This window comes from Podarcis raffonei, chromosome 8 (assembly GCF_027172205.1).
Source record: "Podarcis raffonei isolate rPodRaf1 chromosome 8, rPodRaf1.pri, whole genome shotgun sequence".
Classification (NCBI taxonomy): domain Eukaryota; kingdom Metazoa; phylum Chordata; class Lepidosauria; order Squamata; family Lacertidae; genus Podarcis; species Podarcis raffonei.
This window is the reverse complement of record NC_070609.1, coordinates 1,000,981-1,027,774: the sequence shown is the minus strand read 5'-3', so window position 1 is coordinate 1,027,774 and position 26,794 is coordinate 1,000,981. Positions and strand designations below refer to the sequence as shown.

General features: G+C 53.2%; 2 protein-coding genes across 5 annotated transcripts in view; both read right to left on the bottom strand.

Annotated features, from left to right (window-relative positions):
* LOC128420148 (zinc finger protein 420-like) overlaps positions 1-20,568 on the bottom strand; it is a 34,771-nt gene extending 14,203 nt beyond the window's left edge. Inside the window, exons 1-6 of one of the 4 annotated variants that reach the window (XR_008331987.1) lie at positions 19,962-20,564; positions 19,297-19,378; positions 17,717-17,799; positions 17,265-17,391; positions 13,269-13,455; positions 10,921-12,848 (exon numbers count right to left, since the gene is read on the bottom strand). Coding sequence is in view for 1 of the 4 variants with exons in the window: in XM_053401638.1 (XP_053257613.1) it covers positions 11,105-13,455; positions 17,265-17,391; positions 17,717-17,799; positions 19,297-19,378; positions 19,962-20,375 (3,057 nt within the window). In the remaining 3 variants the exon portion in view is untranslated. Of the gene's footprint in view, positions 1-10,738; positions 13,456-17,264; positions 17,392-17,716; positions 17,800-19,296; positions 19,379-19,961 lie in introns of those variants that run through there. The other 3 variants (XR_008331986.1, XR_008331984.1, XM_053401638.1) reach the window with 3 other exon arrangements.
* Positions 1-22,484, bottom strand: part of LOC128420162 (zinc finger protein 883-like) — a 36,427-nt gene extending 13,943 nt beyond the window's left edge. The window contains exon 1 of the mRNA XM_053401676.1: positions 22,154-22,484. The gene's annotated coding sequence lies outside the window, so the exon portion shown is untranslated. The remainder of the gene's footprint in view (positions 1-22,153) is intronic.
* Positions 22,485-26,794: the final 4,310 nt, after the last annotated feature.

Here is a 26,794-nt window from a genome sequence, read left to right as displayed (position 1 = left end):
AGAGAAGCAGGAATAACCCTCCTTTCTGTTTGTGCGCTGATTTAGATTACTTGGCTTTATCTTTGATCAAAAGATACGGGGCACTGGACGCCACTTTCGCCCACCTCCTTTCAAACATGAACCACATCTATTGCCAGGAAGGAAAATGAGGGGGGAGAAAAGAAGCGTCGTTTGTGAAGGATGCCGAGAGTCCCTCGGAGACCCCCGGGGAAGCTTGGGCGGCAGGGGGGCCCCCCACCCCCTCCCTCCCTCCCTCCCTCCCTCCCTCCCTCCGCCCTGCCCGGGTCCCCTGGCAGGCTCCGCCCCGCCTCTCTCTCTCGCCGAGAGCCAGGAGTTTACCTCAGCGCCGCGGGGCAGGGAGTTCCGCAGGCTTCCCCAGAGGAGACCCACCAGAGCCCGGCAGGCGAGGGCCAGGCCGGAAGGGACGTCAGAGGGGGAGGGGGGAGCAGCGGCCCGCCTGCCTTCCTTCCTTCCTTTCCTGTCCTCTCTAGGAAGCCAGCTCGGCGCCCCTTAACCCTTCTCTCTCCCGCGGAGCCGTCCGGGGCGTCGCGCAGGCGCAGAGCTGCTCCCTCGGAGGGGAAGAGGCCGCCCTTGGGCCCGCCAGGGGGGAGAGGAGGGGCGTGGGAAGGGGGAACCCGTGTCCCGGAGGAGGAGCCCCTCTCTCGGCCTGGGGCGGGGGAGCGGGGAGCCTTCCAGGGGGGGCCCAGGGGCCAGGTGGGGGGCCCGGGGGTGTCTCTCTTGGGGGCTCCTGGGGGGGCAGAGAGCCGTGTCCCAGCAAGAGGGGGGCCTGGGAGGGGGGTGCCTGGCCGGGAAGAAGCCGGACTGGGCGCGTGCGCGTGGGAAGGGGGAACCCGTGTCCCGGAGGAGGAGCCCCTCTCTCTGCCTGGGGCTGCCAAGGGGCGTCTGGGCGGGGGAGCCTTCCAGGGGGGGCCCAGGGGCCAGGTGGGGGGCCCGGGGGTGTCTCTCTTGGGGGCTCCTGGGGGGGCAGAGAGCCGTGTCCCAGCAAGAGGGGGGCCTGGGAGGGGGGCGCCTGGCCGGGAAGAAGCCGGACTGGGCGCGTGTGCGTGGGAAGGGGGAACCCGTGTCCCGGAGGAGGAGCCCCTCTCTCGGCCTGGGGCGTCTGGGCGGGGGAGCCTTCCAGGGGGGTCTTGGGGGGCCAGGTGGGGGGCCCGGGGTGTCTCTCTTGGGGGCTCCTGGGCGGGTCTGGGGGGGCAGAGAGCCGTGTCCCAGCAAGAGGGGGGCCTGGGAGGGGGGCGCCTGGCCGGGAAGAAGCCGGACTGGGCGCGTGTGCGTGGGAAGGGGGAACCCGTGTCCCGGAGGAGGAGCCCCTCTCTCGGCCTGGGGCGTCTGGGCGGGGGAGCGGAGAGCCTTCCAGGGGGGTCTTGGGGGGGCCAGGTGGGGGGCCCGGGGGTGTCTCTCTAGGGGGCTCCTGGGGGGCAGAGAGCCGTGTCCCAGCAAGAGGGGGGCCTGGGAGGGGGGCGCCTGGCCGGGAAGAAGCCGGACTGGGCGCGTGTGCGTGGGAAGGGGGAACCCGTGTCCCGGAGGAGGAGCCCCTCTCTCGGCCTGGGGCGTCTGGGCGGGGGAGCGGAGAGCCTTCCAGGGGGGTCTTGGGGGGGCCAGGTGGGGGGCCCGGGGGTGTCTCTCTTGGGGGCTCCTGGGCGGGTCTGGGGGGGCAGAGAGCCGTGTCCCAGCAAGAGGGGGGCCTGGGAGGGGGTCGCCTGGCCGGGAAGAAGCCGGACTGGGCGCGTGTGCGTGGGAAGGGGGAACCCGTGTCCCGGAGGAGGAGCCCCTCTCTCGGCCTGGGGCTGCCAAGGGGCGTCTGGGCGGGAGCCTTTCAGGGGGGTATTGGGGGGGCCCGGGGGTGTCTCTCTTGGGGGCTCCTGGGCGGGTCTGGGGGGGCAGAGAGCCGTGTCCCAGCAAGAGGGGGGCCTGGGAGGGGGGCGCCTGGCCGGGAAGAAGCCGGACTGGGCGCGTGTGCGTGGGAAGGGGGAACCCGTGTCCCGGAGGAGGAGCCCCTCTCTCTGCCTGGGGCTGCCAAGGGGCGTCTGGGCGGGGGAGCCTTCCAGGGGGGTCTTGGGGGTGCCAGGTGGGGGGCCCGGCGGTGTCTCTCTTGGGGGCTCCTGGGCGGGTCTGGGGGGGCAGAGAGCCGTGTCCCAGCAAGAGGGGGGCCTGGGAGGGGGTCGCCTGGCCGGGAAGAAGCCGGACTGGGCGCGTGTGCGTGGGAAGGGGGAACCCGTGTCCCGGAGGAGGAGCCCCTCTCTCTGCCTGGGGCTGCCAAGGGGCGTCTGGGCGGGGGAGCCTTCCAGGGGGGTCTTGGGGGTGCCAGGTGGGGGGCCCGGCGGTGTCTCTCTTGGGGGCTCCTGGGCGGGTCTGGGGGGGCAGAGAGCCGTGTCCCAGCAAGAGGGGGGCCTGGGAGGGGGGCGCCTGGCCGGGAAGAAGCCGGAGTGGGCGCGTGTGCGTGGGAAGGGGGAACCCGTGTCCCGGAGGAGGAGCCCCTCTCTCGGCCTGGGGCGTCTGGGCGGGGGAGCGGGGAGCCTTCCAGGGGGGGCCCAGGGGCCAGGTGGGGGGCCCGGGGGTGTCTCTCTTGGGGGCTCCTGGGCGGGTCTGGGGGGGCAGAGAGCCGTGTCCCAGCAAGAGGGGGGCCTGGGAGGGGGTCGCCTGGCCGGGAAGAAGCCGGACTGGGCGCGTGTGCGTGGGAAGGGGGAACCCGTGTCCCGGAGGAGGAGCCCCTCTCTCTGCCTGGGGCTGCCAAGGGGCGTCTGGGCGGGGGAGCCTTCCAGGGGGGTCTTGGGGGTGCCAGGTGGGGGGCCCGGCGGTGTCTCTCTTGGGGGCTCCTGGGCGGGTCTGGGGGGGCAGAGAGCCGTGTCCCAGCAAGAGGGGGGCCTGGGAGGGGGTCGCCTGGCCGGGAAGAAGCCGGACTGGGCGCGTGTGCGTGGGAAGGGGGAACCCGTGTCCCGGAGGAGGAGCCCCTCTCTCTGCCTGGGGCTGCCAAGGGGCGTCTGGGCGGGGGAGCCTTCCAGGGGGGTCTTGGGGGTGCCAGGTGGGGGGCCCGGCGGTGTCTCTCTTGGGGGCTCCTGGGCGGGTCTGGGGGGGCAGAGAGCCGTGTCCCAGCAAGAGGGGGGCCTGGGAGGGGGTCGCCTGGCCGGGAAGAAGCCGGACTGGGCGCGTGTGCGTGGGAAGGGGGAACCCGTGTCCCGGAGGAGGAGCCCCTCTCTCTGCCTGGGGCTGCCAAGGGGCGTCTGGGCGGGGGAGCCTTCCAGGGGGGTCTTGGGGGTGCCAGGTGGGGGGCCCGGCGGTGTCTCTCTTGGGGGCTCCTGGGCGGGTCTGGGGGGGCAGAGAGCCGTGTCCCAGCAAGAGGGGGGCCTGGGAGGGGGGCGCCTGGCCGGGAAGAAGCCGGAGTGGGCGCGTGTGCGTGGGAAGGGGGAACCCGTGTCCCGGAGGAGGAGCCCCTCTCTCGGCCTGGGGCGTCTGGGCGGGGGAGCGGGGAGCCTTCCAGGGGGGGCCCAGGGGCCAGGTGGGGGGCCCGGGGGTGTCTCTCTTGGGGGCTCCTGGGCGGGTCTGGGGGGGCAGAGAGCCGTGTCCCAGCAAGAGGGGGGCCTGGGAGGGGGTCGCCTGGCCGGGAAGAAGCCGGACTGGGCGCGTGTGCGTGGGAAGGGGGAACCCGTGTCCCGGAGGAGGAGCCCCTCTCTCTGCCTGGGGCTGCCAAGGGGCGTCTGGGCGGGGGAGCCTTCCAGGGGGGTCTTGGGGGTGCCAGGTGGGGGGCCCGGGGGTGTCTCTCTTGGGGGCTCCTGGGCGGGTCTGGGGGGGCAGAGAGCCGTGTCCCAGCAAGAGGGGGGCCTGGGAGGGGGTCGCCTGGCCGGGAAGAAGCCGGACTGGGCGCGTGTGCGTGGGAAGGGGGAACCCTTGTCCCGGAGGAGGAGCCCCTCTCTCTGCCTGGGGCTGCCAAGGGGCGTCTGGGCGGGGGAGCCTTCCAGGGGGGTCTTGGGGGTGCCAGGTGGGGGGCCCGGCGGTGTCTCTCTTGGGGGCTCCTGGGCGGGTCTGGGGGGGCAGAGAGCCGTGTCCCAGCAAGAGGGGGGCCTGGGAGGGGGTCGCCTGGCCGGGAAGAAGCCGGACTGGGCGCGTGTGCGTGGGAAGGGGGAACCCGTGTCCCGGAGGAGGAGCCCCTCTCTCGGCCTGGGGCGTCTGGGCGGGGGAGCGGGGAGCCTTCCTGGGGGGTCTTGGGGGGGCCAGGTGGGGGGCCCGGGGGTGTCTCTCTTGGGGGCTCCTGGGCGGGTCTGGGGGGGCAGAGAGCCGTGTCCCAGCAAGAGGGGGGCCTGGGAGGGGGGCGCCTGGCCGGGAGGAAGCCGGACTGGGCGCGTGTGCGTGGGAAGGGGGAACCCGTGTCCCGGAGGAGGAGCCCCTCTCTCGGCCTGGGGCTGCCAAGGGGCGTCTGGGCGGGAGCCTTTCAGGGGGGTATTGGGGGAGCCCGGGGGTGTCTCTCTTGGGGGCTCCTGGGCGGGTCTGGGGGGGCAGAGAGCCGTGTCCCAGCAAGAGGGGGGCCTGGGAGGGGGGCGCCTGGCCGGGAAGAAGCCGGACTGGGCGCGTGCGCGTGGGAAGGGGGAACCCGTGTCCCGGAGGAGGAGCCCCTCTCTCGGCCTGGGGCGTCTGGGCGGGGGAGCCTTCCAGGGGGGTCTTGGGGGGGCCAGGTGGGGGGCCCGGGGTGTCTCTCTTGGGGGCTCCTGGGGGGCTGCGGGGCAGAGAGCCGTGTCCCAGCAAGAGGGGGGCCTGGGAGGGGGGCGCCTGGCCGGGAGGAAGCCGGACTGGGCGCGTGTGCGTGGGAAGGGGGAACCCGTGTCCCGGAGGAGGAGCCCCTCTCTCGGCCTGGGGCGTCTGGGCGGGGGAGCCTTCCAGGGGGGTCTTGGGGGTGCCAGGTGGGGGGCCCGGGGGTGTCTCTCTTGGGGGCTCCTGGGCGGGTCTGGGGGGGCAGAGAGCCGTGTCCCAGCAAGAGGGGGGCCTGGGAGGGGGGCGCCTGGCCGGGAAGAAGCCGGACTGGGCGCGTGTGCGTGGGAAGGGGGAACCCGTGTCCCGGAGGAGGAGCCCCTCTCTCTGCCTGGGGCTGCCAAGGGGGAGAACCAGGTCTCTGGCACCTGGAAAGAAGCGTCCCTTGTATATCAAGCAGCAGGAAAGGACCACACAAAAAGCAATAAGATTAAGATTTATTCAGACCCAGAACAGAAAAAAGCAGCAGTAAGTGCAGTGTCTCAAAGATGCAGCATAACATCTTTACCTTAGAAGAAGTAATTAAACGTAACAATCGGCAAAGAGGCAGTGAAATGGAATTTTTCAGTGGCAAGGGGGACAAGGAAACCCATCACAGCAGGCCTGCGGTGTTAAAAATCAGGAGAAGAGATTTCTGTACATCTCAAGAGCAACAAGAATGTATTCCTTCCCACCCTTTGCTTGAGAAGTAAAACTCTGCAAGTGTTTGGCTCCAGGGTCCCTTGAGAGAGAGTTGCAAAGAGGAAGGAAAAGGGGGTCCTGCAAGGAGAGGATGAGGGGAAGACCCCCTTTTCTAGGGGTGGGGGAGAGGGATTGGGCTCCCAGGTCAAGAGAGCACCTTGTATCCTGGCACTGAAAAGACACCCTCCCGACACACACACACTTTGTGGCATCTCCTTTTGGCAAAGGGTCAAAACATAGTTCCAACTTGAAAACCACCTCCAGGACCAGGCACCCTCAATGGGCTTTGCACTACAACTCCCAACTGGGCCTGCCAGCAGAAGGCAGGGGGGATGGAAACAGCCGTCCAAAAGGTCCAGCCAGCTCCAGAGGCGACCCAAGGCTGCTCTCCAACGGGCGCTGCTCCAGGCATCTGCGTTGCCCAGTTCAAGGGAGCTGGCGGGACTAAGAACCGGGGTTCCTGAATTGCAGGGGTTGGACTAGATGAGCCTGGAGTGTCCTCTTCCAGGATTCCTCATCTGGCTGCCAATGCCACAGCTGGAATGTCTCCCAAAACTGCCCCCCCTTTCACAAGGAGGTCTTTCCCCCCCTGCGTCTTAAACTACCCTTTGACTGGCAACCATCTCCAATCTCCTTGCTGGACAATCCCAACCAAAGATGCATTAGATTCTCTGAAATCTACTCAGGAGTCCTGTAGTGATTTCATGCTCTTTATTGCAGCTTGTAAAACAGTGATTTAATTGCCCCCCAAACCTCAGGCTTTTATATACATTATTTACACAATGAGTCCCGTCTGATTGGCTGATTCTGCTTCCCTCCTGGAGCCTGATTGGTCTTTTCTTGCAGGCCAATCAGTTGTTGCATTCTAGGATCCTACTAGCCTTTTCTTCTAGGATCCAAGCTTAGTACATAATCCCCCTCCCCTCTACGTTCCTGTTGCGCCCAGGAGGTTAGCATTCGTAGTGTTTAAGGTATGCCATTCACCTACGTATGCCTTGTGGTCTTGGGTGTCTCTCAGTAGGGGTTCCTGGTTCTGGCTCTTGTTCCAGGGCTGCCGGCTGTGACGGGGTCGTTGGGTTGGACGCCGCTGGTCCACTCAGTCGTGGTTCTGGTTCCTGTGGCTGCTCAGCCTTGGTCACTTCGGGACTTCCTAGTTCTGCCTCCCTTACCCGCTCCTCCTGCTCTTTCATGTAGGGCTGTGAGGACCTTTTGGCACAGAGGCTGGGGAACAACCACCCTGCTTCTCTGTAACAGGCACCCCTTGTGGGCTGACCACTTGTGTTTGCGGGTTGTATAGCCCGCAAATTCCGACCCAGGGTTGCTACTGGGCCATCTCCACCACACCCAGTCCAGGACCCGGGAGATGACCCTGTCCTTCATGGAGTGGCGTGCTACTTCCAGCACCTGAATGGGGCGGTTAGGAAGCTGTTCCAGGCTCATGACCTCATGTGCGGGTGTGGTGTCAGGGATGGTCTCAAGTAGTGGCAGTCTGCTGAGGGTGTCTGCGTGGCCCATTACCTTCCCAGGCTGGTGGACCGTGTATACTGGTAGCCGGTGAGGAAAATCAACCACCTGAGAACGCAGGGTGACAGTATTTGAGGGGTCTGCTTCTCGGGTGTGAATAGGCCAAGCAGCGACTTGTGGTCGGTCACAACGGTAAAGGGGGGCCCATACAAGAAATCGTGAAATTTCTTTACTCCGTTCACAATTGCCAGGCCCTCTTTGTCTATTTGCGGATAGCTCCTCTCGGCTGTGGAGAGGGTCTGGGAAAAGTAAGCCACCGGCACCTCTCTTCCATCTGGAAGTTGGTGCCTTAGTACTGCACCGACACCATAGGGCGAGGTGTCGCATGCCAGCACCACCGGCAACCTCTCGTCAAAGTGTGCCAGGACTGATTTCAAGACGAGCAGATCTTTGACTGCTTGGAACGCAGCCTCATGGCACTGCCCCCACACCCACGGGGCCCGCTTATCTAACAGTCTGTCTAGGGGCTCTGCTACTGCTGCCTTGTGGGGTAAGAAGGCATGGTAAAAGTTCAATAGTCCCAAGAAGGCTTGGAGTTCCGCCTTACCCTTAGGTGCAGGGGCGTTGCAAATAGCCCTCATCTTGTCCCCGGTCAGGTGGACTCTGTCTACATCTACTGTAAATCCTAGAAAAACCACCTGCTGAACTCCTAGCAGACACTTTTCTTGCTTCACCTTAAGGTTGGCCATCTGGAAACAGTGCAGGACGGTGCAGAGTGTGTCCCCAAACACCCCCAGCGTGGCCCCGGTGATCAACACATCATCGAAGAAGGTGGTGACGCTGGGAATTCCTTTGAGGAGAGAGTCCATTAGATTTTGGAATATGCCTGGGGCCACGCGGACACTAAATTTCAGTCACTTGACACGGAACGCACCCCCGTGCGTTACAATCGTCTGTGCCTCCGCAGTGGCCTCGTCCAGTGACAACTGCTGATAGGCCTGGGCCAGGGCCAGCTTGCCAAAATTCTTAGACCCTGCCAGGGTGGCGAGGACATGGCTGACCATTGGCACCAGGTATGCATGAGCCGTAAGGGCCTTCTTTATGGTACATTTGTAGTCTGCACAGATGTGGACTGATCCATTGGGCTTGACGGGTGTGATGATTGGGGTTTCTCAGGGGGCATTAGGCACGGGCTAGAGCACTCCTTGCTCCACAAGCCAGTCTAATTCCTCGTCAATGCGGGGATTTGAGGGTGAACGGGACCTGGTGGGCCTTGAACCTGATGGGTCGTATGGCGGGGTCTAGTTGTAGGCCAATGGGGGGGCAGTATATCATCCCAATGCCCCATCGAAAACCTCTGGAAACTCTTTGCACATGGCGTCCACTTCCACGTGGGAGCTGGTGCAGTTTACCCCAGTGATGGCTAGCCCCAGTGGCCCAAATCACGCCAACCCCAGTAAGCTAACGTAGCACCCCTTGACCACGATCAAGTCCAACCGCCACTTCCGCCCTCGACATTGTACATTGAAGGTGCCCACCCCCATCGTGGGGACCTTGCGTTTGTGGAAGTCTCCCGGAGGGTGAATGGGGCTGGCCAAACTTGGAGCCACCACTGGGACACAATTCCTTAATGTCCATGCCAAGATTATGGACAGGGTTGAGCCTGTATCAAGCTCCAGGCGGCACGCGGCTGCCTCTATCTGTGCCTCGATGTAAATTTTGTCCGCATTCGAATGAGGCAACTGGTATACACGACAGTCTGTGATCTCCGTCGAGTTGCCTTGGTGTGTCAGACCACGGGGCCTGGGACTCTTGGGTCGGCCATCTGGTTCGAGGTGTCGGGCAGGGCAGGCACGGCACACCCGGGCGATGTGTCCCACTTTTCTGCATTGTTGGCATTCTGCGTTGCGGAAATGGCAAGTCCTCTGCTCGTGGCTCTCCCTGCAAGTTGCGCACTTCCCGTCTTCCGGACGAGGCTGTCGTGGTGGGCGTGCAGATTATGTGCGCTGCTGCACTCAGTGCACGTCCTCCTGGTCGGATTCTGAGTCGTCGGTGAGGTCCTCGAGGTGGATCCTCGGTTGGGACGACATGTTTGACTGGAATCCTTGCGCTGACCTCTCAGCAGCTTCAGTTGCTACAGCCTCCTCTAGGGCAGCCTGGAGCGTCAGGTCCTTCTTGGCGTAGAGGCACCACTGCAGCTTCTCGTCCCTCAGGCCACCCATGAGCCAGTCATGGAGCATGTTCTCCAGCTCTGTGAAGTTGCAGAGCTGGGCAGCCTGGCGGAGGGAGGTCACATTCCTGGTTATGGTTTCTCCCGAGACCTGCAGCTTTGCCTAGAAGGCATTTCGACACGCTACCCCTGAGGGTTGTTGCGAGAAGTGCCCCTTCAGCCGTTCTATTATCGTGTCATAGGGAATGGTCACAATATTTGTGGGAGCGAGGAGGGCTCGGGCGATCTTAAACGTTTCTTCTCCACAGATGCTGAAGAAGGTTGCCCTCTTCTTGGCTGTGTCTCATGACGTCCTTTGCCTCCAGGAGGAACTGGAAGTGGGTGGCGTATTCTTCCCAGTCTCCTGAGGCTGGGCTGAACGGCATGAAGCGGTTGTCTGTCGCCATTCTGGGTCCTTGGGTCCTGGAGCTGTAGCCTGGATGCGCAGTGCAATTCTGTGCTGCCTGTGGCAGCTGTGTGCGGTGAGCGGTAGACAGCTCAGCAGGATCCCATCTTCCTCGCCAGTGAAATATATTCAGAGTCCTGTAGTGATTTCATGCTCTTTGAAGCTTGTAAAACAGTGATTTAATTTCCCCCCAAACCTCAGGCTTTTATATACATTATTTACACAACGAGTCCAGTCTGACTGGCTGATTCTGCTTCCCTCCTGGAGCCTGCTTGGTCTTTTCTTGCAAGTCAATCAATTGTTGCATTCTAGGAACCTACTTGCCTGTTGTTCTAGGATCCAAGCTTAGAACATAACCTTCTCCTTCCTCCTTGTCCCCAGTTCTTAAATAGGCTTTATTTCAAAACAGGGTGGGGGATAGAGAGGGCTTAGTCTTCCAAACAACTCTTTATCCATTAGTTAGTAGACAAGCTTCCCAGTGGAAGGAGAGGAAAGCAGACCTCTGAGCCCAGCCTGGCCCCCCACCAAATTCTGCCCGCATGCCTTGAGGCCCCAAGATGGGCGAAGGAAGGCCTGGAGGGCAGCTGCTGGCTGGGACTTTGATTGGGGCGGGGTGGGGGCACAGAGAGAGAAGCCTCTGAAGACAGGAAGACCAGCCAGGGCGTGGCACTGGGGGGATTTATTCACATTGGTTATCTGCCAAAAACCCCACCACCCCCGGCTGTGAGGAGGGTGGCGCCTCCTCCATGAATTCCTCTTCCACTCCCAGCCACTCCGCTCAAACCTTTGCTAAAATCCTCCTCTCCTCCCTCCTCTCTGTCTCAGAGGCTGGGCTTTCTGTCTCATCTCAAGAACCGCCAAAGCGCCCGCAATTGCCTCTTATCTCCCACCCAAACCGTTCACATCAATCCTAAGCGTCTCCTGTTCTGATTTCCATTTTTTGTCCTCTTTTCCAGCTTTTCAGACTTCTCCCTTCGTTTCATGGAGATATCTAGTGCTTCTATTTTCTTTGTCAGTGTCTCTGCTTTAGTGGTCAAATTTGTCACCATTTCACTATTTCTATCAATTCCGGCTAATAGCTTCTCCAAATTCTCTTTAGTCAGATTCTGTTTCCTGCATTTTTCCTGTTCTCCCTTTTCCTTCTAGCCTGATACCCAACACACATAAGCTGTCTTACATAAAATCCAATTTCTCAAACTAAGATTCGAATTAAACAAATAAACCAAATAATTACTTTAAGAGATGAACCATAAAAAAGAAAGAAAGTGTCCAAGAAGACATAGCAAATCAGATGTCCAGGTAAGAGTGGTTGACTGGCAGGAATCCAATTCTCTTAAGGGGCTCAGAGTAGAAGAAATATTTTCCTTCAAAAAGAAACAAACTTGTCCAAAAGTGTCCTGACTTTGGCTTTTTCAGCCAGCTCTCAGTCTTTCTAAAAGGTCCATTTTTTTTAAAGAGCTTTAAAAATGAGACCAGACTTTCAAAACTCCTTCCAATCACACACTTGGCACTGATATGATTCCTATCCTGTATGTATTCTTTTATGAAATGAGATTTCCTTTTTCTCTGAAGCTCTTTCCACATTCCTAACACTGATCTGACTCCTCTGCTGTGTGTAATTTTTGATGGGCATTGAGACCTACCTTCCTGGTGAAGCTCTTTCCACATTCCAGGCACTGAAAGGGGTTTTCTCCTGTATGAATTCTTTGATGGGAAGTGAAACTTATTTTCCAGGTGAAGCTCTTTCCACATTCCAAGCACTTGAAAGGTTTCTCCCCTGTATGAATTCTTTGATGGGAAGTGAGTGTGGAGCTGTTAATGAATCTCTTTCCACATTCCAAGCACTGATATGGTTTCTCTCCTGTATGGACTTTTTTATGGAAAGCAAAACTCTGTTTCCAGCTGAAGCTCTTTCCACACTCCAAGCACTGATAGGGTTTCTCCCCTGTATGAATTCTTTGATGGGAAGTGAGATCGTAGCTGTGATGGAAACTCTTTCCACATTCCATGCACTGATAAGGGTTATCCCCTGTATGAATTCTTTGATGGGAAATGAGCTTGGCCCTCTGACTGAAGCTCTTTCCACATTCCACACACTGATAGGGTTTCTCCCCTGTATGAATTCTTTGATGGGAAGTGAGATCGTAGCTGTGACTGAAACTCTTTCCACATTCCACGCACTGATACGGTTTCTCCCCTGTATGAATCCTTTGATGGGAAATGAGCTTGGCCCTCTGACTGAAGCTCCTTCCACATTCCATGCACTGATAGGGTTTCTCCCCTGTATGAATTCTACGATGGGAAGTCAGACTATAGCTGTGACTGAAGCTCTTTCCACACGCAAAGCAGTGATATGGTTTCTCCCCTTTATGAATTCTTTCATGGACAGTGAGACTTTCTTTCCTGGTGAAGCACTTTCCACATTCCAAGCACTGATAGGGTTTCTCCCCTGTATGAATCCTTTGATGGGAAGTGAGCTTGGCCCTCTGATTGAAGCTCTTTCCACATTCCACACACTGATAGGGTTTTTCCCCTGTATGAATTCTTTGATGGGAAGTGAAACTGCTTTTTTGACTGAAGCTCTTTCCACATTCCAAGCACTGATAGGGTTTCCCCCCTGTATGGATCCTTTGATGGGAAGTGAGATGGGCCCTCAGATAGAAGCTCTTTCCACATTCCACACACTGATAGGGTTTTTCCCCTGTATGAATTCTACGATGGGAAGTGAAACTGCTTTTTTTGCTGAAGCTCTTTCCACATTCCACACACTGATAGGGTTTTTCCCCTGTATGAATTCTACGATGGGAAGTGAAACTGCTTTTTTTGCTGAAGCTCTTTCCACATTCCACACACTGATAGGGTTTATTCCTTGTATGAATTCTACAATGGGAAATGAGAGTATAGCTGTGACTGAAGCTCTTTCCACACGCAAAGCAGTGATAGGGTTTCTCTTTTGTATGAATTCTTTGATGGGAAGTGAAACCTAATTTCCAGGTAAATCTCTTTCCACATTCCGCGCACTGATACGGTTTCTCCCCTTTATGATTTCTTTGATGGACAGTTAGACTTTCTTTCCTGGTGAAGCTCTTTCCACACTCTAAGCAGTGATACGGTTTCTCCCCTGTATGAATTCTTTGATGGGAAGTGAAACTGCTTTTTTGACTGAAGCTCTTTCCACATTCCACGCACTGATAGGGTTTCTCCCCTGTATGAATTCTATGATGGGAAGTGAGATGGGCCCTCTGATTGAAGCTCTTTCCACATTCCAAGCACTGATAGGGTTTCTCGCCTGTATGAATCCTTTGATGGGAAGTGAAATGGGCACTCCGAGTGAAGCTCTTTCCACATTCCAAGCACTGATAGGGTTTCTCCCCTGTATGAATCCTTTGATGGGAAGTGAGCTTGGCCCTCTGATTGAAGCTCTTTCCACATTCCAAGCACTGATAGGGTTTCTCCCCTGTATGAATCCTTTGATGGGAAGTGAGCTTAGCCCTCTGATTGAAGCTCTTTCCGCATTCCAAGCACTGATAGGGTTTCTCCCCTGTATGAATCCTTTGATGTGCAGTGAGATGGGAGCCCTGACTGAAGCTCTTTCCACATTCCACGCAGTGATATGGTTTCTCCCCTGTATGAATTCTACGATGGGAAGTGAGATTGTGGCTGTGACTGAAGCTCTTTCCACACTCCAAGCAGTGATAGGGTTTCTCTTTTGTATGAATTCTTTGATGGGCAGCCAAACTCTGTTTCCAGGTGAAGCTCTTTCCACATTCCAAGCACTGATAGGGTTTCTTCTCAAGGGGATTTCTTTGATGGGAAGTGGAATGGGAGCTCTGACTGAAGCCCTCTCCACAGTCTGAATCCTGATATGGCTCCTCCACTGTGTGGATTTCGTTGTGGTCTCCCTTGTTCTTCATTTCCAATTCATCACCACCTGAAACTAAGAGGCAAATGGATTAGAGTCTCAGGAAGAAGTGCACTCCCAAATTATGGAACAATGCTCATTAATGCTTGGGAGAGGAGAAGAACTGAAGGGACTTAGATGTTATAATGTTCCTTTTGTTCTGTAAAAATGTCTGGTTTACAATGCGGGAAAGTTCCCTGTTAAAATTAAGATATATTCGACTTCCGGGTTGGCGCCATTGTTTAATGGCGGATTCCCTCCGAGCTCCGGAGGGAATCGGCTCCGTAGCGTCTGGGTCTGCCCGCTGTGGCGAAGCGGAGACCCTTAAAATCACAGGCGCGGATGCCTGTGAACACAGAGACTCGGCGGGCACCATTTGCGCCCCCCCAATCCGCGACGGAGCTCTTTTAAAAGCTTCGGAACGGAGGCAGGGTGAGGCGTGGTGCTGAGAGTACTCCCTCGCCTACGGAGTGAAGCCGCAAGCCATTAACAGAGAGCGCCAACTTCTTCCAAGACCGATTGGACTCCAAAACATAAACCTGTGAGTAATACGGAGATTGGGACTTTAAAAAAATTTAATTCTGGATTTGGAACGAGCGGGAAGGGGCTAAAAAGGAAGTCACCCCCCCCTCTTTGTAAACAATTTAAAGCAAAGGACCGGGCAGCTAAGGTCGAAAGAATCTGCTTCTTGTTTTTTAATGAAAAGATTTTGACTTCACGGTTTTGACACTATAAGAAGATTTACTGGAGGATAAAAAGAATTTTGGGGACTGAAATTTCACCCCCCCCCGAGACCCGGGAACGTCCTATGAGAAAGCCTGTTGTATGGAAGATTTTGACAGCTGTCAAGTGAGCTGTTAGTCAGCTAGTTGTCAGCTGGAAAAAGAGAACATTGTTTCTGCTGTTTCTGCTGGTTTATTTGATACAACTTTGTTGAAAACAAGGAGGGCTGATACAAAATAACTGGACTTTTGGTTTTGAGCTGTAAGGAACATTAAGGAACTAAAATCCCCCTAGAGGGGTAATAGGGACACTACATTACAAAAATGACTGGAGTATGTAAATTCCAAGCAGAATTGGACAGAGCACTCGTTCTCTTGGGAAACTTGAAAGATGAATACAATGCTTTGTCTACAAAGGTATCACTACTACACTGGACAGTAAACAACAGTTTTGAGCCTGATAAGGACTTGAAACAGGAAGCCTATTCAACTGAACAAATAAATGAAACTGAAAGTGTAGAAACGATGGAGCAATGTGTTGTCTTTGAAGAAAATGAAGGAGGAGCAGGAGATTTGCAGGAGTTAAAGGAGAGTTACAACATGAGGCCTGACATGATGATAAAAAAGGACAATAAAAATTGGATGTGGAAAGCCTGGTCTGAATGGGAGTCTGGAAAATGGAGAGATCTCCTCTGGAGGAGATCTGAAGACCTGAGGATTACAAATTGGTTGAAGGTGAAAGCTGGAGCTTTGGGGACATTTGGATCTGTAAGAAATTTGAAACAAGAGTTGGAGCACCCCATAGGCTTTGCTTTTAAGTATGGAGGACTGGCTGGAAGCAACATGGATTCTGTTGGGCCGGAGCCCCTCCGAGACTTGGGGCTTAACATCAAGGACCATCAAAGAGACCGGCAGAAAGGAACTGAGAGAGATATAAGGGCCTCAGACGTGAGATCTCCAGGCTAAATAAATAACATAAAGACTGATGGATATTGGTTGGGGACTGGAACCGGGAAAAGGGTGGGTGGAGGTTGGGAATCCAAAGGGTACATAAGGATAATTTGCTTTTTATATTTAGTTAATGGTAAGGAAATTGGGTAAATCGTGGAAGGGAAATGTCGGTTGACTTTAGGAAAAAGGTTTAAGAATAATTAATGGGGTATAAGTATTGATGTGTGTTTTTAATAAGGTAAAATTGGCTTTTTCTTTTTAAATTAATTGAAAATAAGATTGTTAAAAATAAATTGAGGAAAGGGAAAAAAGAAGGAAAGTAAAACAATAGTATGTTAGAACAAATGTATAAGTTAAGGTAAAGAAATAAGTTAAGGACTTGCTGAACTGACAATTTAAATTGGAATACAAGAAGGGGAGGTGTGAGGAGGTCTGAGAAATAAGGTTAAGAATAATAAGTATCAGAAACTTTATGTGTTTTTTCTATTTTTTATTGTTGTTTAGTTTTGAATATTATGTATTTTTGTGTTTTTTTTTGTTTTGTCTATTTTTTGTTCTTGTTTGTTCTGTGTTTTTTGAAAATCCCAATAAATATTTAATAAATAAAAAAATAAAATTAAGATATATTCAATATGCTAAGTTGTTCAGTATGCAGTAAAAAATCTAAACAAATTTTAAGAGCTGGAGAAATATTTGGGAACATTGACTCTGGACTGACTTGGTCATAGTCAGCTGCCTTGTGGTGGGCGATGTAAGAGTAGGGGAATAAAATGGCAAACGTGAACTTCTTGTCATGTGACAAAGACACATGAGAGCAGAAGCAGCAAAGCAGGCTGGGAAGTGCTGGGACTGCACAATCATTTGGGCCTACTAAAGTTATTCAGGCCTAACTGCTAACTGTTGTGTCACTCTGACATGTGACTTAGCAGCCATTTTCTCTGTGTGTTCTCTGAAAGATTTCAGTCAGAGTCAGTCTGCCTCAGTTGTGAGCAGAGTCAGTATGGAATCTCAGTCAACCTGTTTGGAACCATGTTGTTTATCAAGAAGTTTATTTTAACTCAGTAAAGCTCTTATTCTTTAAAACTCTGCATTATTAATTTACGCTGCGCGTCACTTCTATGTGCTGAAAAACACTTTTCATATATTGAACAAATGTGTGTAGCAGCTGTCAAATTAAAATTTCTTTAGTGGCTAAACATTTAATTATGATGTGCATCACCTTAAACCAATTTGGATGTTTTCTTAAATTCTCAACATCACAGAATGCAGCAGAAACTTGTCATATCGGTATTATTATTATTATTCAAGTTTCCTTACAGTTGTACCGCAGGTTACATACGCGTCAGGTTACAGACTCCGCTAACCTAGAAATAGTACCTCAGATTAAGAACTTTGCTTCAGGATGAGAACAGAAATCGTGCTCTGGCAGCGCAGCGGCAGCAGTAGGCCCCATTAGCTAAAGTGGTGCTTCAGGTGAAGAACAGTTTCAGGTTAAGAACAGACCTCCGGAACGAATTAAGTTCTTAACCCGAAGTACCACTGTACTTAAATGTTACATTTTTGTGAGAAGTTACAGGGGACGAGGCGGGGGGCCTTCTCGGTAGGGGAAGCCACCCTGTGGAACGCCCTCCCATCAGATGTCAAGGAAATAACCATGCAACTTTTAGAGGACTTCTGAAGGAACCTCTGTATTGGGAAGTTTTTAATGTTTGATGTTGGGTAAAAATAATAAAATTATCATTATTGTTACTACAGGGTTCACTGCCTGAGATTCAAAAGGCCTGACTCTTTTCTGGGATGGAGTTTGTTCGGTTCAGTCGTGGAATCTGTCAAGCAACTCTTTGGTCAACCAGAGAGAGACAGAAGCAAGAACAAAAGCAGGAAACTTGACTGAAGCTACTTCAACATCCCAAATCACTCTGAAGCCTACATTTAAGAAGGCATGGGCAGTTCAGACAGCCTGATCATGGTTTTAAACGACAGAACTGGAGGAAGATTGTTTTCACAGGGAAAACAATCAATAGCCATCCATCCAAGGTTTGCTGTGGGAGTGTTAACATCCCAGGTGCTGTGGGTGGCGCTGTTGAGCCCCATCGAAATATCAGAGGTTCATCATCTAGAGAGATGTCTTGAATTACAAAACAGATAGGATGATCCAATAGGGAGCCTTACCGAGAGAGTCCAAGATCCCACGATTCTCCTCCATGACTTCCTTATGGAGAGCTCTCTGGTCAGGATCCAGCAACGCCCACTCCTCGTCTGTGAAATGGACAGCCACATCTTCAAAGCACACTGGACCCTAACAGAACAGGGAAAAGGCTGTCCTCTTAGAGAACATTCACTTGGCTCTGTTGTTTTCTACAGCGGCCGGACCCCTCTCTGCCTTCCTCATCCCTCTCTCCTGCTGCAGCTTCTGCCTCGGAGTCTGGGCTGCTCTCTGCCACAGACTCCCTCTGCTCCCTCAGCCCTCTTCCCTCTCCAGCTTCAGACACCTCCTCCTCCTCCTCCTCCTCCTCCCAGTCAGCTCCCTCTTCTCTGGCTCCTCCCACCATTCCTCTGCATCCAACTGTGTCCAGCCAGTCTGCATCCCAGCGCTCCTTCCCCACAAGGCTCCTTCCCCCTACCTGATCTGGGTCCACAGCTGCTGCCTCCCCTCCACCACCATGAAAAGATGAAGGAGCAGGTCTTGGTGGCATCATTCCGTCACCTGGGAGAGACAAAGGTAAGTGGAAACCGTGAGCGCCTGCTTCTCTCAGAGGTGAAACAGTGCATCTCTCAGTACAGATGGGGCTTGTCCAAGTCTCCCCTGCTAGCTTCCGGTTCCGCTCTGCCTTAATGGAGGCAACAAGAGAAAACCCTCCTTCGCTGCCATTAAGAAGCAGAGGTTCTCCTGTCAATCAGAGCTCAATTTGGACTAATGTACAGGCGTTGCTGGAAGAGATGAGCTCATAAACTGCGGAACTGAACCAGCTGCAAGATCTTTAAGGTTTGAATTTGAGAATAAACTTCATTTGCTGCCAAAGACAGTGAGTGGGGGGAGGGGAGCCTATGGCTTCTTTATATCAAGTTTTCTTCTCTACACTAATGAATTGGCAGTCCGCCACTGAATAATAGTTCAAAATATATATGTACAGGTGAGCAGGGATGAAACTGGATTGCCTATATGGAATATAACATCAAATGGAACTGTGTGTGTAAAAACAAAAAGGAAAAAGGGAGGGAAGCTCTATTTTGCAAAATGTTTATGATGGAAAATTAGAGCTGACTCTTCCCCATCCTTTATTATATACAGACTGAACTGAATAATGCTAAAGGGACTTGGAATTTAATCTAATTGGATAAATGCGCATTTATCTTAGGCCAGACAGAGGGATGTAAGGAATCTGAAAGTTGTGAGGGAGCTGATAAGGTTCATTACTGAGTCATTTGCAGTTCTGACAGATCCCTCTCTTTCCCAGGCGGAGAAGAAAAATGGCAAAAAGAGGTTATTTATTTGGACTGTGATTTTTGCAGCTGCTGTTAAAGTTGCCAAACAACGAAGGACAGGACAGAGTGATGGAGAATTTCTGAAACCACAAGGGGATATTTGCTCCGCCCAAGGAATGGTGGAGAACAGCAACAACCAGGAAAAGATAGACAGAACATTTTACAAGGACAGGAAGAAATATCACGAACAGAAAGATTGCCACACACAGGAAGAGTAAGGATATCACTGGAGTGCCTCACTTGTAGTTTTATATATTATTTGATGTTTCCATACGAATGGAAGTCATTAATACTGCAGTTGTTGTATAAAGGATTGTTATCTTGACAGGAGTGTAATTGAAATTAATAAGATTTTGGAATGGAGAAATCAAGAAAATCATCAAACCATCGGTTTTAGCATGAGGGGGCCGCCTATATTATATAATTTTGTATAAGATTGGTATTAGTAATTGTATTGTAATTTCACATTGTTATAAGTAGGCTATTATTGGACTGTGATTGTAAACTAATCAAATTAGTATCGTAAATGTCTCCCCTGCTGAGTACATGTGGACATTTGTACCCATTTCATATAATAGTTGTGCAAAAATACATCTCCCCCCACCCCGAGCTCTGGGCTCCAGGTGTCTTCCCCCAAAAGATGCAAAGAACTCAGAGATTAGTTTCAAAACCAAGAGAATGTGACAAAACGGGGGAGAAAACACTCCTTCCTCCTTACCCAGAGGCCTCACTCTGGCGTCCAGCGGAGTCTTCTCTGCCTCAGAAGAATCAAGACCCATTTCTGCCAAAAGATCCTTCCTCTGAAAGAGCAACAAGGATTCAAAACAGAGAATGGAGAGAAGGGTTAGAGAAGGAATGGCAGAGGCAAGCGCTTTCGGGGGACAGAGGTGAAAGCTGCTTCCTGCTTCTGCTAGACTGGTGTCTGGGGTTGGCTGCCAGGACCATGAAACATTGGTCCTCAAGGATCTTCACTGGCTCCCAGAACGTTTCCCAGCACAATTCAAAGTGTTGGCCTCAAAGGTCCACTATACCCATGAACTGAGGTCCAGTTCCGAGGGTCTTCTGCTGATTCCCTCACTGTGGTAAGTGAAGTTACAGGGAACCAGGCAGAAGACCTTCTCCACAGTGGCACCCACCCTGGGGAATGCCCTCCCATCAGGTGAGAAGGAGATAAAAAACTGCATAACTTTTAGAAGACATCTGATGCCTTCTTATGCTTTTATATGTGCTTGAAGGCACCCAGCCACATGGGTGTCATAAATAATAATAATATCTGTTCCTAGATGCTTTCCAAAAAAGGATGGGCCATTAGGAAATGATTTGGGAATACTCTCCTTCCTCTTTGGAGCCCCTTGGGAGTATCCAGAGGAAAGTCTCTCTCACCTGCTGCTCTGCCTGCTTCCTCTCCTCTGCCTGACTCAGGAGGAAACCTTCGGCCAGGGCCACCGCCTGGGAAGTGGTCTCCGCTCCGCATTCCCTCACCCAGTTCTCCATCTCCAGAGGAAGGACAGCCAGGAACTGCTCCAAGATCACCAGGTCCAACATCTCAGCTTTCGTGTGCCTTTCTGGCTTCAGCCACTGATGGTCAAGGTGGTAGAGTTGGCTGCAAACCTCTCGGGGTCCTTTGGCCTCCTGGCAGCAGAACTGCCTCAACTGCTGGCTCTGCACCTCTGAGCAGAGGGTGTCCTCCTCACCCAGTTCCTTCTTCACAGAGTTTTCCCAGAATCCCCCACTGCTCCCCGTTTCCTTGGCATGACCTCTTCCTGCTTCAGGGCCAGCTGAGTCTTGCTCCTCCATCTGGGCTCTTCGGAAGTCTCCAAGAGATTGGAAGGAGCCGCTTGGTCCTCTGCCAAGTTCTGTGGGTACTAATGCGAGGTGCAGAAAATCGTCTGAATCAAACACACTATTCTATTGTAAGATGAAGAGGAGAAGAATGTTTCCTGAGGAAGCGTGGCTGAGTCTTGCTAGGAACCAGGGCTGGATTGCACCACAGCTCAGACTCCAAGCTGTATGGGGGGAAAAGGGGGAGGGAGAAGTCATAACTGTGAATGACAAGTGAGTCATTTGTATGAAGTGTAATTTGGAGCCAGGGCAATAGTGGGGGTCCCTCCCAACCCCACTTCATAGTCCAGAGCTTCGCCCCAAGCCAGCCATATCTGCTTGGGGAGCAGCAGGGCTCATGTCTAGCTCCAGCCACCATCCCTTGGGGACTTCCTGCTCTGGATCCGAGGGGACGGTGGCAAGGCCCTCTGGGTGGAACTGCCCTGGAAGACGCCTCAGAAACTGGACTTTCCATCAAATAAAGAATTAGGGAGGGAAAATGGCCGACATAAGGAGATTTAGTAATAGAGAGAGAAGGGAAGCTACATGGTATTTCCCTCTTAATATACTTCTCCCTCATAATAATGTCCCTCTTAATATACTTTTCCTTCATAATTATGTCCCTCCTAATGTACTTCTCCCTCATAATAATGTCCCTCCTAATATACTTCTCCCTCATAATTATGTCCCTCTTAATATACTTCTCCCTCACAATTATGTCCCTCTTAATATACTTCTCCCTCATAATAATGTCCCTCTTAATACACTTCTCCCTCATAATTATGTCCCTCTTAATATACTTCTCCCTCATGTCCCTCTTAATATACTTCTCCCTCACAATTATGTCCCTCTTAATATAATTCTCTCTCATGTCCCTCCTAATGTCCTTCTCCCTCATGTCCCTCCTAATATACGTCTCCCTCACAATTATGTCCCTCTTAATATACTTCTCCCTCATAATAATGTCCCTCTTAATATACTTCTCCCTCATGTCCCTCTTAATATCCTTCTCCCTCACAATTATGTCCCTCTTAATATACTTCTCCCTCATAATTATGTCCCTCTTCATATACTTCTCCCTCATGTCCCTTTTAATATACTTCTCCCTCATAATAATGTCCCTCTTAATATCCTTCTCCCTCACAATTATGTCCCTCCTAATGTCCTTCTCCCTCCTAACTGTCTTCCAGCCCACCTCCCTGGCCAAGGCCTGAGGTCCCTCTGGCTCCCTCCCGGACCCCCAGCCTCTCTTCCCGCCTCCCGGGTTATTACTGTACTTCTCCTTCATGGTCTTTCCCTCCTAATATACTTCTCCCTCATAATAATGTCCCTCTTAATATACTTCTCCCTCATAATAATGTCCCTCTTAATATACTTCTCCCTCATAATAATGTCCCTCTTAATATACTTCTCCCTCATAATTATGTCCCTCTTAATACACTTCTCCCTCATAATAATGTCCCTCTTAATACACTTCTCCCTCATAATAATGTCCCCCCTAATGTCCTTCTCCCTCATAATTATGTCCCTCTTAATGTCCTTCTCCCTCATAATTATGTCCCTCTTAATATCCTTCTCCCTCATAATTATGTCCCTCCTAATGTCCTTCTCCCTCCTCACTGTCTTCCAGTCCCACCTCCCTGGCCAGGGCCTGAGGTCCCTCTGCTCCCTCCCGGACCCCCAGCCTCTCTTCCCTCCCCTTCCCGCCTCCCGGGGCAGGGAGTTCCCCAGGCTTCCCCCGAGAGGAGACCCACCAGAGCCCGGCAGGCGAAGGCGAGGCCGCTCTGCCCGGAAGGGACGTCAGAGGGGAGGAGGAGGAGGAGGAGCGGCCCGCCTTCCTTTCCTGTCCTCTCTAGGAAGCCAGCTCGGCTCCCCTTAACCCTTCTCTCTCCCTGCGGAGGAGCCCGGGGCGTCGCGCAGGCGCAGAGCTTCCCCTTCGGGGGGGGGCAGGGAGGAAGCCGGACCCAGAACCCGGGACTGGGCGCGTGTGCGTGTGAAGGGGGAACCCGTGTCCGGGAGGAGGAGCCCGTCTCTCTGCCTGGGGCTGCGAAGGGGCGTCTGGGCGGGGGAGAGGGGGGTCTTTGGGGGGGCCAGATGGGGGACCCGGGGTGTCTCTTCTCCGGGGGGGGGGCGAGTCTCTCTTGGGGGCCTCTGGGGGGCCTGCGGGGCAGAGAGCCCTGTCCCAGCAAGAGGGGGTCCCGGGGGGGCTGGAGGGGGGAGACATTGCCAGACATGGCTGGGGGGGCCATTCTGTGTTGTCCCATCTGCTGCTTTGTGTCTGTATTTCAGCCATCAAGATCCTATGTTCTTCTCTGTTAGCGAAGTCGCCTTGGAAGCAACACAGGAGCAGCCAAGGGGGTTTTCCTAGGAAGCCTTTTATTCCCCCTCTGGTGACATTGTTATAGGTTTGCAGGTGCCAAACACCCCAAAATTCAGGCGCATCTTTGGGGGCTTCTACGCAATGCCCTCTAGTCTAGTTGCACCAGGAAGTGATCTGACCACAACACTTCTTATGTTTTAGCATATGTTGTTTTGTGTCTATATTTCAGCAAAACCTCAATTTCATAAATGGGATCAGCGTGTTTTTACATGAGTAGAATGTGTCCTTTTACTTAAAATGCATCTCTGGGTTATTTGTGGGGCATAGGAATTCATTCATTTCCCCAAAAAAATATAGTCCGGCCCCCACAAGGTCTGAGGGACGGTGACCTGGCCCCCGGCTGGAAAAGCTTGCTGACCCCGGATCTAGGGCTGTTTTTAAATGTCCCAACGCTGCCTGGCACTGGTCCCTCCAAATGCTCTTGTCTGGCTGGTCTTTCTTCTCCCAGTCATGTCAAGGAGCAGCATGGGGGCTAAAAGGAGGAATAAATGGAGGACAATATCCCTGTCCCCCCAGAAAAGCTCTTCTTTCTCTTTCTGTGGAGGGTCCAGGCCCCTCTTGAAGGACCTTTGCCTTGCTCCAATCAGGTTGTAGATTTCCACCCCTTGGGACGGGACCGAAATATTTGACTTGCCTCATTTTGAAAACTGGCATTTTGAAGCTTTGACCATTAGGCCTGCACACCATCACCTTTTACAGTGGTACCTCGGGTTAAGTACTTAATTCGCTCTGGAGGTCCATTTATAACCTGAAACTGTTCTGGGGCCTCCTGAAACTGTTCATGTGCCGCCGGAACATGATTTCTGTTCTCATCCTGAAGCAAAGTTCTTAACCCGAGGTACTATTTCTGGGTTAGCGGAGTCTGTAACCTGAAGCGTCTGTTACCCGAGGTACCACTGTACATATGTCAGAGCTGCCCGAGGTCCCAGCTCACAAAGGACCAACGCCGCTTCGTTGTTAAGTATAAAAGTCTTTATTGAAGTTCAGTTTCACTTCCACAGCCGCAGCGTGCAGCCCTACGTCTCAAACTCTAGACTGCTGAAGCTCCGTCTGAATCTCCTCCCCCCAGACACCAGTTTAAGACTCTAGCCTTGCTCCACCTCTTCCTCTGCTCTTTCCTCCTCTGGTTCCGCCTGTCCGTCGGGGTCTCGCCCTTCCTAGACTCTTCTGACGCTGAGTCCCCTGAATCTTCCCCCTCCCTCCGGCGGGCTTTAGGACCTGGTTCCCAATCCGGGTTTCCTGTTGTCCTGCGTGCCTGTACATTTGAACTTGGCGTGCGCGCCCAGCCTGCAACCTTCCTCCTGACCTTTGCACTGCTGCTGTCACTGCTCCCCCCTTCGGGGAGGCTAGCTGGAACTGACCTCCCCTCCGTTTCCCCACTTTCCGATGGGGGCGTGGTCAGCCCTGACTCATCTTCTCTCCCCGCTGGAGGAAAGGCTGGTCCTGACTCATGTGACTCTTCCCCCCCACTGCGCTCTGGTGGGGGAGCTGGTCCTGATCCTCCGCTGCTCCCTTGGGAGTCCCCGCTGGCCCCCTGCTTCTGGTGCGTCCCCCCTGGGACCCCCCTTGCCCTGACCATCGGCGCCCCCTTCTGGGAATCTTCTGATTCGCTGGAGAAGCTCATGGAATCTCTCGGGTCACTGTCATACTCCCCTACGCTCCCCTCAGATTCTTCCCCTTCGCTCTCCATTTCCTCTCTCCCCTGTGCTTCTGCTCCTGAGTCCCTTACAACATACTTTACATTTGCTGAGGTAAAATCTCCACCCCCAACATTGCTTGCGGCAGTTCTGCCCTCGCCTTAATCTCCTCCATTTTTAAAGGAAACATCTCTTTCTCATGGGCCATCTTGGCCTGCCTGTCTCTTTCTTCTTGGGCTCATCTCTCTCTCCCTCCCTCTCTCTCTCTCTCTCTCTCTCTCTCTCTCTCTGCTAGATGAAGGGCAGCTGCCATTCTGGCCTCTTCTCTTTCTTTCTCTGCTTCCACCTTAGACAATTCCAATCTTAGCCTCATCATCTCTAACGCAATATATTAGGATTCTCCTCAGGCGCAGCAGCTGGGTCATCCTGAGTCTCCTTGGCTTGGCGCTTGCTGGTCATTTTCTGACAGGATTTTTTTCTCTTCTTAATCAAATAACTTCACTCCTTTATTAAACTGGTTGTTCTGTGTCTCTGGGTACGTTTCTGTGTGGGTTTTAACTTCCTATCCCACCTCTGCCCCCAATTAATATGCGATGACGCAAGGGCTCTTCCCCCCCCCCCCCGGCAGCCTTGGGCCCGTTCTCTCTCTTAAATATAGTGCACCCACCTCACAAAACACAATTTCCACAAATTCCCTCCAATTACCTCAGATTATCTTGTGGGGGATTTGCGTGAGGTAAAATTTACTAATTGGGAGTGTCAGGCAGGATTTCTTCAAATAAACATTAACGATTTTATTTAACAAGGAAGTTTATGACACAAGTGGATAAAACTTAGGATACCTCAGTTTACAATGTTATTTCCCTTCAAGGTTTTCTCAGTTGTTTCACACTTAAGACTTTGGCTCTTAACAAGGTGGCACTTTCTGCCAGTTACCCTACTCCCGAGGTACTCCAAGCCAAAGACCCAAGGGATCTCTGGTTTGGGAGTCTTCTCTTTCTAGAAGGATCTCTCCCCTCCTGACTGGGATGAGAGCTCAGCAGCCGGTCTCTTTCCAGCTCCTCCTTCTCCTGGCTCAGCCTCCCAGTTCATTCCTGGCCTGATTTACTCTCCCAGGACTCCACACACTGTCCTTCCCACTAGGCTCAGAGACTCCTTTCTCTAGCTGGTGATCTTTTCCTCAGAGTGGATCTTTCCACCCAGAACCAGCTCCTCTCACTCCCCATCTTCCCCACCTCCCTCCAAAGCTCCTAGCCATGGGGTCAAATGGGCCCAGGTCTCCCCACTCCAGGGCTCTTAGTCCGTCCGCTAAACCACATGGGGTGTCTTTGGGTGTAGGATATTCTCCTAGCTGCCCAAACCTGCCACTTCTCCATGTTCTTTTCTGATAGATCAAGACGCACGGCAAGGACGTTGTCCGGGTGCCGCCCTGAGCTTCTTGCAGCCTGATGCCAACAAACAGGCGTGTGTGTCCTGCTTGTTTATGGGAAGCAAGACAGGCCCTGTGACTGAAGCTCTTTCCACACTCTTGGCACTGAAATCATTGCCCCCCACTGGGAACTCTTTCATTGATTGTGGGTTTGGCCTTCTCAATGAACCTCTTTCCACATTTCAAGCACTGATAGGGTTTCTCCCCTGATGATGACAGAAGCCACTTCAACTTCCTGAATCACTTTGAAGATACATTTAAGAAGGCCTGGGCAGTTTAGAGGAGCCTGAAATAAATATTGGGGGGGGGGTCTTATCTGCCCTGGAGGATCTTCCCCCCTGCTCAGCACCTTGCACCTCTGGTGGCCCTGCCCCTATTAGGGGATGAGGGCTGCTGATGGATGGAGTCTGAGGGGGAAGGAGAGCGGTCAGCGCCCCTCCTCCTCCTGTGCATCTGGCCAGAGCCATGGCTGCTTTCCTGAGGCCTTTCCTCTGCTTCTGCCCCCATGAAGGGGCCCTGATGGGAGGCGGTGGGGGCTGCAGACAGACCAGCCCTTCAAGAGCAAAAGGGGGCCATCTTGGAGGGGGGTAGGCATAATATTAAGCCTTACTGAGAGCGTCCGAGATCCCCCAATTCTCCTCCATGACTTCCTTATGGAGGGCTCTCTGGTCAGGATCCAGCAATGCCCATTCCACGTCTGTGAAATGGACAGCTACATCTTCAAAGCACACTGGACCCTAAAAGAAAAAGGTGAACTGTTACACTTTGTTGTTTTCTGCCTCTTAATTGATGTTCTGTATTCACTGGATTTTTTTCCTGCACATTTTATGGATGCATATTTTGATGTGTTAATGGAATTGTTCGTTGTGTATTTTAATGAGGGGCATTAAGAAACTGCTGTTCTTCAAATCATTCTTCTAATCCTGTGCACAAACATTCCCGTTTGCCA